Raw genomic sequence first — 13,199 nt, forward strand, 5'->3', positions numbered from 1 at the left:
GCCACTCAGTCCTACAGGAACCTCATTAGGATTAATAGACTTGAAGGATTACAGAGTGACGATTGTTAATAAAGAAACTGTCTGCTTCCATTAAATGATGCAGTTCAACTAAAACTCAGTTCAGTTTATTGACACTACAAATTAAATGTTAATTTAAAGGTAAATTCTAATGCCACAAAACTCTGCTCTATTTCTGTTCAAATTAAAATTTAATTTCCTTAAATTAAAATCTAATCTAATCTAGTAGCTCAACAAGAAATGCATCTTAGTCAGCAGGCAAATGACATGAGAGCATTTGCATCTTTTGTACTGCTAAAGCTGTCGATTAAAGACCTTATACGTTATTTGACAATACAGAAAATTCACTATTCTACAAGAGGATGTGCTCAGAAATTTAAGGCTATATGGCAAACATTTTAATCTGCCACTAATACTGCAGTTTTGTATTAATCACCCCATATTATATATAGTTTACTTATTGTATTCATATTTTTTTAAGCATTTATTTTATTCTTTGAATCACCAACAATTTTGTCACATTTAATTTATTTACATGCACATGACACTGTTTATGAAAATGAAACTAAATGGTGCAGTAAATCTAAGATAAGGATGGGGATCAGCTGGTGCAGAAACATGGTGGGGTATGATGTGTTTCATTTGGTCTTTTAAAGACCAAACTCAAGGACTTAGTCGGGCGTCGGCATTTTACTCAGTGAATAGAAAGGGGTCGTTTAAGGAAAGAAGTTGGGAACCGCTGATCTAAGAGATGCAGATCTTATTATTTCCTTCTTAAATGGCGTGAGGGTTAATATATTACACCTCATGATGCCTCTCCTCAGTGTTATCTTACCAGTCAGATGGGAGCACTGTGTCACTGGGTTCTGTTTCCTGTGCTTCATCTGACTCCCTCAGCTGGTCTGTTGCCAGGCAGGAGGATTCTCTCGGTGTCAGTGTCTCACACAACTCTTGAAGCGACTCAACATGTTCGTCAACAGGTGCAGCTTCGTCCATGACGGCCTGGGAGAAATGTGAACGTCTCAGAAGCTGAAGATCAACTTTTTTTCTGGCTATTTGATTGTTTCCCAAAGTCATACGGTTTTGCCACACAGCACATTTAGATGTTAATGCACACGTTACAGTTATGCAAATACCTGTTGTTGCAGCAAACAGTCATGGTCAGTCTGGTCAGTGGTTTCGTGCAGAGCGTTAGTTTGCGTTTCACATCGAACAACAGAAAATGGCTGCTTTCCCTCTCTGATCTGAGACCACAAGAGGGGAACAAAGGCTGCCATTTCTCTGCACACATCCTGAGTTTGACACAAACAAGCAGAAACTTTACGTTTGAATGAAAATTTGTAATTAAACTGTAAGTAGTGCCAAGTTATCATGGTATAGAATAAATGTTAAAGCAAAAGGGAAATAAAATACTGAATTAAAGGGGCTCTTCAGTTATGAATGAGTGCCACAGTGTTACAAGTGGGATAACTCAAAAAGTAAGATATTGTGAGTAAAAAGGGTAAATTAAATGTAACTGGATATCATTTTATCCAGTATTTTAAAGGAATAGTTCAACATTTTGTGAAAATACAACCATTTCCTCTCTTGCTGAGAGGTAGATGAGAAGATCAATTCCACTCTCATATTTGTTTGATTGTTGACATTTTGCTTAGATTATTAGATCATGGAGCATTTTTTAACCTTTGTGCAAAGTCAGACTGACTGTTTCCCCCATCAAGTCTTTTTACAGTCAGTTTTTTTAACAGACAAAGAACAAGAACATGAATAAGCTCTCAAAATGTCCAACCATTCCTTTTAGAAACATTTAACATCAAAAAACATCTTCATATATGTAAAAAATGTCATTTCATTCTCAATTATGGTTATGCAGCAGTTGTTAATATACATATATCTACAGAAATTTGAGGATTAATGTCAGAGCCATTGACATTTCACTACTGATATGACCAAATTTATCTGTCTTACTAAGCTTTACTAAGCCATAAATTACTAATTAGGTATTAATTGTTTTAAAATTGATGAAAAATCAATAAACCTCAGTAAACTTTAAGCGCTTTTATGAATATATCAATGGCTAATGCCTTTAAACTGGTTTTAAAACTTAATTAAATCTTTCTTTATGACAGAAGTGATTTATTCCTTAATAGGTTCAACAGTCCTCTGTATTCAGTCCCTGTCATACCTCCCACTGCTTTCTGACTGAGTCAGACAGGAGCATCAAGTCCTGGAGTTGGGGCCCCGTGCAAAAGGCCCCAAAACCCTCCACTGCACCGAGGAACTCCTCCAGGATGGCAGGCTGCAGAATCTTTAAAGCTCTCTGCACAGAAAGACATAAAGCTGCACAGACATCCACGGACAAAACTGACAGCTCTGCAAAGCAAAACAACACAGACCTCTGAAGAATGTGCCCTTATTCTGAAATTACATTTTGAGTTTCAAGGGTCTGGATGTTTCAGCATGAAAAGCATTTGCTCTCTTTTCAGCATCTGACAAGCAACACATGGAAAAGCCGACTTTACACTCACTTTGAAGTGTCTCAAACTTATTAGCAAGTACGAAACTGTATCACTGACAAATTATAAAATCAAATCTGAAAGTTACCAGTTACTCTACCTGTTTCTTTTTGGCTTGTGACTCTGAAATCTCTCTGCCACCAAACAACTTGATGGCTTGCTGGATGCGTCCTTGCAGACGAGACCTGGCCTTCTCCAGTCGGCTCCTCGCCATCGACTGGGCTCTTGAATGAACTTCGCTGCGGACCATAACTGGCGGTTGTGGAGATGTTTTATTACTCTGCAGAGTGTTTGGTTGGCCTCTCATTCTGGATATGAGAGTCTGTGAGGGGGATGAGCTTTCCTTCTCCTCTGGGACTGGACTTGTTGCATGTTTAGACACAACTGCACTTTTTGGACACTTTGGAGCTTGAGTCAAAACTGATGGAGGTTGATCACGTTGACTTGGACTTGAGGTTTGAACATGTAATTTGATAATGGGCTCAGCTAATTTTACAGTTTGAGGAGGAGGTGAGTGAACACGAGGTCCTGGTTCCCTCAGAGGCTGAGGCAACATCTGGAATTGGACGTGGGGTATGACAATGGCTGGTTCATTTTGTGGGTTCACATGCTGTTTTTCAGGCCCGCCCTGGAGACCTCTTTTCTTTTGTTGAGGCGCCTGAGATGGACTCTCAGGTGAAACATGATTTGGGTCCTGCAGCATAACATTCCCAATCTGGTCTACTTCTTTGGTTCTGGCCACAACTAATAACCCTGCCTCTGGCTGCCTCTCTGTCTGATGGGATGTTTCAACGAGTCGCAGAAACCCAAGGGAACAAAACATTCCAAGAATCTCCTAAAAAATAAAACATATACTATCATAGTCTCATACAAACTACTGAAGAACTAAAAAAAGGTTATTTACATTGATTTAACTCACCTGGCAGTGGGAGACTGTCTCTGACATCCTGTCCTGCATCCCAGAGGTACTGAGGTGCTGCAGAGGAGACGTTTTCTGAACTCGTGTGACAAGGTCCTGCAGATCCCGTCCCTCAGTTACAACCTGGCTCTCCAGCTGCAAGCCTCGAGACACCAGGACCTAGAAAGGATTATATAGCCGATACTGCATTAGCTGTACTGTATTAAAGGACTCAAACCAAACACTGGCATACTTTTTCAACTTTACAGGACATATTTATGCTTTGTCACTCAAAATCAAGTTTCCGCTACCCAGGAGGGATCCCATGTTACGGGATGTGGGTATGTTTTCCATTATTTCTTTCAAGTTTTGCATATCTGGCCACATAATCAACTGAAAATGAATGGAATAAGGTGTCACACTACATATGACAAAGTATTAGGCATACAAAAAAACATTTTTTTCAAATATTGCATTTGGAGAATAAAAAAGAAAAGTCAAGAATAAAGTCGAACTTGCGGTATTATTGCCAGACATAAGGAAAAAAAATCTTTTAATCCTCTTCTAATTTATTTTTTATTATGCATGGCACTTTATTCTTCACCTTTTGACTTTATTCTTTATAGTAAAGAAAAACTACATTTTTTAAATGGTGCGGGTATTACAGGGTATTACTTGTTGTTCCTGTTGTTCCAAAAATGGACATATGAGATCAAATATGGGGACAAAATAAAGTGAAAAGACATGAGAATCAGATATGTTATTATTAAAAATCTGGGGCCACCAAGTTTGCATCATGACATCATTTGTTTGACTAATTTTAACAATCATGAGTGAATTAAACCACCGCCATCATTTACAGTCTGCTCACAAATTACTTTTGTGAAAAGGACTTCGGGTTCGTTTGTGATGACTTTAACATAAAAACCAAAACAGCGTCTGATTAGAAGGTGCACAGAGTTTTGGTTTGCTGACTTTGGCTGTAGATTCCAGTGCAGAGTGGCCTCTGTGCTTTTTCTCGTTTAGGTGCTGGTGACAGTCCAGGGCCTCTGTGCTCCAGTGGTCCAGCTCAGCCAGACGGCCCTCCAGCCTGGACGCAGCCCTCTGCAGCTCTCCACAGGCGCTTTCTGCTCCAGCAAGCATCTGTCGTACCGATACAAGCAATCAGGACTGAACCCTCAATCAATAATAGTCTGAAAATATTGTATAATTTTTAGTCTTATATAAATATTTGACATCATCGGATGTATGTTGATCTACACACTGGTTTAATAAAGTTTAGCCTCAAAATCAATTCATAAAAATTAAAAAACTGGGGGGCAGCTCAGATGCATCACATTAAAGTCGGAGCAGTTTTGCAACCTGAGTACCTGTGGGAGAGTTTGTTGGAGCTTCTCTGTGTTGCTGGTTTGAAAGTCTGCGGATGAACTGAGAGATGAAAAGTCCATATCCGCCATCTTTTTACTCAGCAGCTAAGAAATGAAAGTGACAGGTTTTTTAAAAAAGAGAAAAGAGACTACAGTAATTTTGCTGCTATTTTTTCATCCACACATAATTCCATTCATTCATGAGTAACTTTGCCAACCTGCAGTTTCTGTCTGTAAGCCTTCAGTGGGACTGAGGACACCTCCACAGGCTGCCTCAGTAGCAGGCTGGCCTCCTGGGTCAGTGAATGCACCATTTGAAGACACAGAGGACCAACACTGGGCTCCGATGACACTTCCTAAGAAAGACATGTTTCATGACTAACAGCCTTTATAGACGTCTTTATGTTCTGTAGGTTACATCATATTTCAGGGTCGGGTCAAATGCAGTCAGTATGTGCCAATTTTCTAAATTAGTAATTTAATCACCGTGATTACAAAAAAATGTAATACAATCTTAATATTTTTGAATAACTTTTGGATTACTTTAAAATCAAACAATCAAAAGCCAATTTTAGCCACTAAAATTGAAGTTCCACAATGCAAATCAATGCAAATAAAATGCCTTTTTAATGCCTTTCATAAACCTGCATTTTAAAGACGTGATAAAAAAAATAATCAAGCAAGTCTTGAAAATGTGATATCAAATTAGACATTTTTCCAAATGTAATATGGACTGACTTGATATACTGTATTTAAGTAGGTCTTGGTTTAAATTTTGTAAATTTGCATTCATTTAATCTCAACTGTGCCACATGAATTCTTACAAACATCGTCTTCTTCATGAATTCAGCCCACTGCATGTTGACTTTTCTGAGCTGCTCGTCCAGAGCGAGGCCGGTCGAAGATTCTGTCACTTCAATGAGCAGGTTACCTGCCTGGTTTAACTTAGCATGACATGACGCCCAGTCACTCACATCCTACAGACACCAAAAGATGAAAAAATAAAGTGAATCTACGGCTTCTCCTCTGCAGCCTTAATTTGTGATTTAGTGCAAGAGAACATGCAGTAATTAAACACATTAAAGACTTCATCATGAGAGGAATCTTTTTGAGTTACTTACAGATAAAATTCATGAGTTTACCTGCGTCCCTGTAGCAGAAGACTGGTCGTGTGAATGTGTCTCCTGTGCCAGCCACGTCTGGAGAGAAGTGACGCAGTTGTTGTAAGTCTCCCACGCAGACACTGCTCTCTCCATCGTCCCTCTCGCAGACGTCACAGCCTGTGAGACCAGGTCAGCTTCACTTTCTGCTTCCTTTACCTGGCGAGTAACACGCTGAGAGCCTTCACCTGGGGAGAGAAGAGTGTGAGTCTTAACTTTTAGAAATAAAATAAGTCTTCATGAAATGTATCATCTACAAGGACTACGCTATAATTTTGTGCTAACAGAACTCTTCTCACAGTCACACATTTAGCTCATACCTAGCGCTGCTTTGCTGGTGTAAGCGTTCGCCCTCTCTTTCAGGTTTTGGAGGGCGTCGATCAGAATCAAAAGGAGGCCTTGACGCTCCACTGTTTCCTAGTCAACAAACCAACAGAAGTCATCACCGTTGTTGGCTTTTCAGGAAGCACGGTTTGTCAGATAACTCATTAGATTAAACAAAATGTCCACATTTTTTTCTTGAATTCTTGTAGTTAGTTTGCTATCGTGCCATTAGAATATTTTTGGAGATGATGTAACAAGTTTTTTTGTCCCCTCTTTTAGATACGTACATGCCAGTCCTGCAGAAGCACAAGAACTGTCTCCTGGGATCTGTAGGGAGGTTTCCAGGTCTGAATCTTATCACTGATGCGTCCCAGGAGATCCAGTACAGTGTGACGGGATTCCTGGTATTCCAGCTTGATCCCCTGATACTTGGCTGTCACTCGGATATTGGTTAACCTGTTTAAATAAAAGATGTTCATGTATTATTTCATTGTTTTATTGGAACCAAACTGCAGATACTTTTAATACAACAGACCAGAAGATTTCTGGCTTTTAACATCCATATGGAAATACTGATTTTAGTGCAATTTAGTCATTGCAGAAGTTTATTATGTTACGAACCGCCTTTTTATCTCATCAAACTTCTCGAGGGGCACCAATACATTCCCCAAGTCATCCATGTAGTGGTAGCTGTCAAGGATATTGACGTGGTGGTTCATCTCCTTAATTAAAGTCTGTAAAAAACAGCAAACAAGATTATAAGCACATAAATTTAAAATATATATGTATGTGTGTGCCCCATTCTTGTCCCATAGACTACAGTGTATGTTGAGCTATTTCTGAACACTAGAAAATTTTATACTTTTGATTTTTAACAACATGAAAGATCAGATTTGTTCTGCTGTTTCAAAATAAAACAATAACCTTTAGTGTGTCTTGTTGAGTTCTTGCTTCTTTAGCAGCATCTGCATGATGTTTCTCTCTTCCTCCCTCCTCTGTCAGCGCTGCCTCTGCATGCTGTAGCCACACGACAACCGAGTCCAGAGGAGGAGGGAGGCTCGAGTCCAGGTCTGCTTTACGTCTCTGCAGCTGAGGAATGACACACACGGTAATTTTGTCTAATGAGTAATTCCTTAGTAGCTCCATATTGCATGATGATAAAAATTGCTGTTGCACATGCACAAACACAAAAACCCCCTCCGAGAGTTAACTGCTTATCACCTCCTCCTCCAGACGATCCCACGCCGTCCTGAGGGCACACTGCTCTTTGCTCAGCTCAGGGCGGCGTCTTATAGCAGCGAGGAGGGTCATCACTGGTTTCCTTTGCTCAGTGAAGGAGTCAGCGAGGTTCTGAAACACCTGATGAACCAAATACAGCCACAACTTGTAATTGCTGTGCAACAATACAAAATAAAACTCACCACTGAACGTTTTCTTCTTTCAGCTCTTGTGCTTTGCCGTACCTGATATTTTTCTGCATAGCTTGAGTTCTCTGTGGCCGTACGTGCCTCTGACAGCTCCTCGTAGGCTTGCTGCAGCCAGCAAGTCACCTCTAGTGCTCGTTCACTTGGAGAGACCTACATTTCCAAAATTGAAACGCAATAACTTTGTGTCATTGTTAACAAAAGTGAAACACAATTATATAGCTGCATAATCAGTGAAAAATGAGAAATAATCTCCACACTGATACAAATTATAGAATATAACATAGAAATAGCAGCAGAAAACTAAAAGTAACTAAAAGTCCTCTACAGGAATAGCCATGCCGGTGAATTGTATATCAATAAAATTTGCATAATTGATGCAAATTACAGAGTGAGAGGAAGACTTATATAAACTGAAAACCATCATCTGAAGAGGGACTGTTTGCTGGGTGTATGGCTACCTGACGTAAGGGTGAGACAGCGATTGCTGGAGTGAAGTGAGCAGGCAAGTTCACAGGCAAGAGAGAAGAAGGCTGGTCCAGAGGAAACAGCTGCAGCACCACCACCAGAAGAGAACAGGGAAAATAATCAAGAGCCCTCAGTTTCATGCAGGAGAACGTGGAAGAGAAGCATCAGAGGCAGAAACAGCTATTACTGAAATTTAAACTTTCAAGAGGGGAAGATGTGAATTTGACCGAAGGTAACGCTGTCAGTTCTGCAGTAAAGGGTGGATTTCTTACCTGCAGATGGTCATCAGGTGCCGGCATGTCATTAGAGTACTGCAGGAACTGGGCCACATACGTCATAATGGACTTCTCATCAGGGTCTTTAACATCAACATCTGAGGCGCAGAAAAATAAATAGAGAGGCTTTATAAATAATAAAAAAATAAAACATCGCTTTTCTCTTCTCTCTTGTCAGCGCTTCCCAGGAGCAGGAATTCATCAATTTGCTTGTTCTAACTGTTCTAATGCAGACACAGGTTACACCGTCTCCTAAAAAATCAAGGTAATCAACATCTGCGGAAAAATGGGTCAGTAAAGTAATACATCGAAAATACTCTGTAGGGCCATCGGGTAAAATTATGGAGTAAAGTGGTAATATTCTGAGATTAAAGTGGTAAATTTCCAAGAGAAAACTCACAAATTTATGAGAAAAAAAATCAGATATTCTCTGAGATTGTAGTCATAAATTTGTGCTTATTGTCTGAGTATAAAATCAGAAATGTACAAGAAAATAATTGTGTTTTGTCACTTTGCAAGGTTGTTATTGTTTTTAATTGTTTAACTGTTATATAATAAGAGATACGACACAACAGGTTAGAACTTTATTAATCCCAAAGGAAATTCTTGTGCCAGATTGCTCCAAAATTACAGCAACATAAGAATAACAACAAAAGAGCATCAAATAAGTGAAAAATAAATATACAATATAAGGTTTCTAAGGCGTAAATGCAAAGACACAGAGCCTGATAGAATAGCAAAGATAAGTTAAGTACAAATAGATAAAAATGGCCCTAATGTGTTGTTGGACATAACTACCATAGCCAAAAAAAACTCAAGAATCTCAATGTTACTACTTTATCATCCTCACCCTGGGGCTCCAGCAGGCGGGGGATGTGGAGCTCCCTCTCGGCCAGGTGAAAAGCCTCTTCCAGGTTCTCCTGGTTGCTTCTGGACTGAACCAGTGAGAGATCCACCAGCTGTGGTCTGAGCGAGCACAGGATGGCCAGGAAAGCCTCTCCACTCCTCCAGCTCGACTTAAAGTCCCTCATGCTGACAGAGCAACCAACCCTGGAGACACAAAAACAAACATAAAAACAATAAACAAAGAAGGTCTGAGTCAGTCTGTAGAAAAATATTGATCATTGTCACAACTTCAGTTATTGATTTGACTCTAACATTAGCACCAACTAGCTTATCCACCTGTTTTGCATGTTTTGCAGGACAGTCATGCAAACACTTGTAAAACATGCAAAACCAACAGAGGGGTGTAGCACTCGCTGTCATTCCTGCTGCTGATGGAATAGTTCAAACCACTGAGTCAAACAACAGTTAAACAAAGATTATTTATCACCATCATTTATATATATATGATAGATAACCCACTTTTTGCATTGGTTCCTGACCCACATGAGCAGGGCCTTCTTGGCGGACACTCTGAAGCGTCTGTGGAGAGGCGACGTCCGGCCTGCAGGGACCGGACTGGCTGGAACCGGGCTGCCAGAGAAGGAGTCCAGGCTGGTCAGCGAGTCGAGGGAGGAATGACAAGAGCTGAAGGAGAGAGTGCTGGCCAGCTCCTCGATCTATAACAGAGAAACTTTTATCAAATCACTAGTATCTTTAAAGTGGTTCATACATATGTGAAATCTGTATTTTTTAAATTATAAATGATGTATCACAAGACGCCATGGCTTTAGTTTCTCCTTCTCTTTCTCTTCCTACTTCCCTTGTCGCAATAGCAGAAGCGGATTAATATGTGGTGGCACTGGTTTACCACTGGTACTCACGTGACAGTGGAGGATGATGGTCCATATGAGTCCGAGGATGATGGAGGGCCGCCCATCTATGATATCTGAGATGTTTATGTTCACCAGTTTGACCTACGCCAACCAAACACAAGAAATGTTAATAAAACAAACTGCAGACTCTGATGCCATGTTTTTGTTTGGTTTTTTTTGTGGAAACTTGCAGATTTTTTCTTGAGAAAGTTCAGCGCTGTCTCAACGTTGGCTCTCTGCTGGAAAAACCCACGGCCCTTTTGTCTTTTCTGTGGAGAGAAAATCACAACATTATTTTTTTCGTTGATTTTGTGTTTCACCTCCCTAATACGTGTCAGCTGATTGATTATAAATCTTAAGGAGTAACTCACCATGGGTTGGCCGCTCATCACCTCCAGCAGGTCGAGCAGCTGTGATCCATCTCTGAGGTCAGAGAAGAGGTCTGACACAAACGAAGGAGGGCATCTCTGCAACGATGAACACAATTAAAGTCTTACTGATATACCTGTCCAGATGCACAACTGCACATTGAAATATCCCGGTACCGATACTGAGAAACCCAAACCTGCATGGCTTAAAGTTGTGATTCTCAGCAGATATAAAGACCATTTGCACAATAACTGTTTTCAATTTGCATTAAAACTTCAAAACAAAGAACTTAAATTATTCTGGAGCGTTAAGAAGTTTCACCACAATAACCACCATACAACAATTCCTCTCTTCCTGCCTCATCACAGCTGACAAACCTGCTACTTATGTCATGGAAAGAAACAACAGTTTGTAGCTCTAATATGTGGTTATGTGATCTAACCAGTACATTACATTTGGAACGGATAAGATGTGTCTTAAAGGACAACTGCCACCATATAATAAGATTTGAAAACCCATCACATCACACCTTGCATGTACTGTTTAAGTTCCTGAGTTGTAGTATATTTGCACGCTGTTTCAGGGAAAGAGAAGAAGTTTAGGAAAATGAGGAAGACTAAAGGAGAAGATAAAGCAATGAAACTACTGAGCCTAGACTGTCGTATCAGACAATTTAGTAAAGAGGCATTTGTTTTTATCTTTGTCAATTCTAATTTAATCAAATTATGTATGTCCTTTATTTTGAAAAATTCTGTTTTCCTTTTTCAAGAATTTATTTATTTTATTTTTTGATACTGTTCCAACCTCAAAATACAAACAAATTATATCTGTGAATCTACATGAATATATTATTGTGGTTCTTTCATGTAAAAATAAGCACTGACACAACAACAAATACCGTATGAATAATTTTCTGAATAAAACAAAAAACCTCAAAACAGAAAATAGCAGAGCTTACAAAGGCATCGACAGTCTCTCAGCGGAGCAGAAAGTCCAAACATATTGTCAGTGTGTGCAACAGCAGCTTGAAGATTAATTTATCATTGATTCTGGTCCAAGTAAAAATATCAAATGGATAAAACAAACTAAACAGCTGTATATTAGATATAATCAATCCTGGGTCACTGTGTCATACTTGGTGGGAAATGTGCTAAATAATTTTATACAAAACAGGAAGTTGTTCAGGGTTTTCTTCATCATGTGGTTAAAAAAAAAGTGAGAGGCTGATGGAGAAATAATGTCTGACATGTTTATCTTTTTGCAAACCACAGAGGAAAGAAATGCAGCAGGAAGAAAAAGGGGTCATGGGAAATGTGACTGTGGGCAGCACTAAAATTAACATTTATTTTTGTTACACGCAGACGCTTTACAAACACATCCCATAAAAAAAAAATTAAAATTCTGTCATTCATCCAGAACTGTACTGGACTAAAACTGTGGTGGATTCATTCAAAAGGTTTCTGGGTCAAAGTTTTAGTGACGGTTGTCCTCTAGACATAAAGGAAGTCTCTCCTGTTTGGGGTTGTCATTGGATGAGTGTAACAGATGGCAGGTTGTGAACCAGTGATTTCAGTGTTCAGTCATATGGACATGAGGTTATGAAGGGGTGTCCGGGTTCACATTACATGCTGTCCTGCTTCACTGAAGCACTATTTATACTCCGGCCGAGAGTCACAAGCGGCTCAAGGTCTCTTTCCAGCGAGATCCACGTCGAGCTGCTTCACTGCACCTCACTGAACAATGAGTCAGCATGTCTGCAGCCTCATATCACTTACAGCTCTGCCACAGCATGACGTCAGGTCATTTTTCAACACTCCCGAGGTATAATTCTCTGAAACTTTTTTTAAATATCTTAACACTTATTCCTAATCAAAATATTGCATATTGAAAAGCAGCTGAACTCTGCAAATGATCAAATTATCACTTTAGATTAGATTTTATGAGATTAAAGCTGCAGTGTGGTAAAAGAAAATCATATTGTGATTATTTTGACAGATATTGTTAAAGTGATATGATTCAAAATTAGTGGGTATGATTTTTGCACCATAATTCTCTTTTTTTAACTGAAAAAATCATGATGATTTTAGTAATATTTCGATTAATATTAGGAGAAGTGAAGTACATGCAAAAGACAGTTTCCCTCTTACATATGAACTGATATTGCAAATAGACTTGCGGCCTCATCAGTCACTCTCTGCATCACATCTTAAGCCTCTCACACTCACCAATATACTCCAACTGCCATAATCTCCAGAAGATAAAACCTGTTTGACAACTGACTGTAAACTTGTATGTATGATAATTTTTGAAGCACCAGGTCTTAATTTAGTGAAAAATATCAGCTGTGCTACTACTGACAGTAGAAACACTGCTTTGAGAAGCATTAAAGAAATATGATTTTGTGCTCAGAGCATTAAAACCATCCAGGAGCTTGTGTTATATCAATATATCATTTTGCATCATACATTGATATGATATCATCTCAACATACCTTAGAGAGTTGAGCATTTATCCAGTTGGTGAAGGTCCTTTTCTGAATCTGTTCATGCTCCACTGTGGAGGAAAGAGACAAAAGAAACTATAACCTATACACATTCAGAACAAGATGTATTTAAATGATCTC

At 39.3% G+C, this 13,199-nt stretch overlaps 1 protein-coding gene across 1 annotated transcript in view; it reads right to left on the reverse strand.

Moving 5' to 3' along the window:
* Positions 1 to 13,199, reverse strand: part of syne2a (spectrin repeat containing, nuclear envelope 2a) — a 98,063-nt gene that overhangs the window by 80,804 nt on the left and 4,060 nt on the right. The window contains exons 2-25 of the mRNA XM_084738218.1: positions 13,068 to 13,129; positions 10,579 to 10,674; positions 10,399 to 10,476; positions 10,217 to 10,309; positions 9,816 to 10,012; positions 9,301 to 9,500; positions 8,448 to 8,548; positions 8,169 to 8,258; positions 7,747 to 7,860; positions 7,505 to 7,642; positions 7,208 to 7,372; positions 6,905 to 7,017; positions 6,571 to 6,739; positions 6,280 to 6,376; positions 5,942 to 6,147; positions 5,624 to 5,776; positions 5,018 to 5,155; positions 4,803 to 4,904; positions 4,408 to 4,575; positions 3,454 to 3,612; positions 2,635 to 3,369; positions 2,204 to 2,338; positions 1,155 to 1,310; positions 854 to 1,020 (exon numbers count right to left, since the gene is read on the reverse strand). Coding sequence (XP_084594344.1) covers positions 854 to 1,020; positions 1,155 to 1,310; positions 2,204 to 2,338; positions 2,635 to 3,369; positions 3,454 to 3,612; positions 4,408 to 4,575; positions 4,803 to 4,904; positions 5,018 to 5,155; positions 5,624 to 5,776; positions 5,942 to 6,147; positions 6,280 to 6,376; positions 6,571 to 6,739; positions 6,905 to 7,017; positions 7,208 to 7,372; positions 7,505 to 7,642; positions 7,747 to 7,860; positions 8,169 to 8,258; positions 8,448 to 8,548; positions 9,301 to 9,500; positions 9,816 to 10,012; positions 10,217 to 10,309; positions 10,399 to 10,476; positions 10,579 to 10,674; positions 13,068 to 13,129 — 3,832 coding nt within the window. The remainder of the gene's footprint in view (positions 1 to 853; positions 1,021 to 1,154; positions 1,311 to 2,203; positions 2,339 to 2,634; positions 3,370 to 3,453; positions 3,613 to 4,407; positions 4,576 to 4,802; positions 4,905 to 5,017; positions 5,156 to 5,623; positions 5,777 to 5,941; positions 6,148 to 6,279; positions 6,377 to 6,570; positions 6,740 to 6,904; positions 7,018 to 7,207; positions 7,373 to 7,504; positions 7,643 to 7,746; positions 7,861 to 8,168; positions 8,259 to 8,447; positions 8,549 to 9,300; positions 9,501 to 9,815; positions 10,013 to 10,216; positions 10,310 to 10,398; positions 10,477 to 10,578; positions 10,675 to 13,067; positions 13,130 to 13,199) is intronic.

This window comes from Lutjanus erythropterus, chromosome 15 (genome assembly GCF_056507025.1).
Source record: "Lutjanus erythropterus isolate fLutEry1 chromosome 15, fLutEry1.hap2, whole genome shotgun sequence".
Classification (NCBI taxonomy): domain Eukaryota; kingdom Metazoa; phylum Chordata; class Actinopteri; order Lutjaniformes; family Lutjanidae; genus Lutjanus; species Lutjanus erythropterus.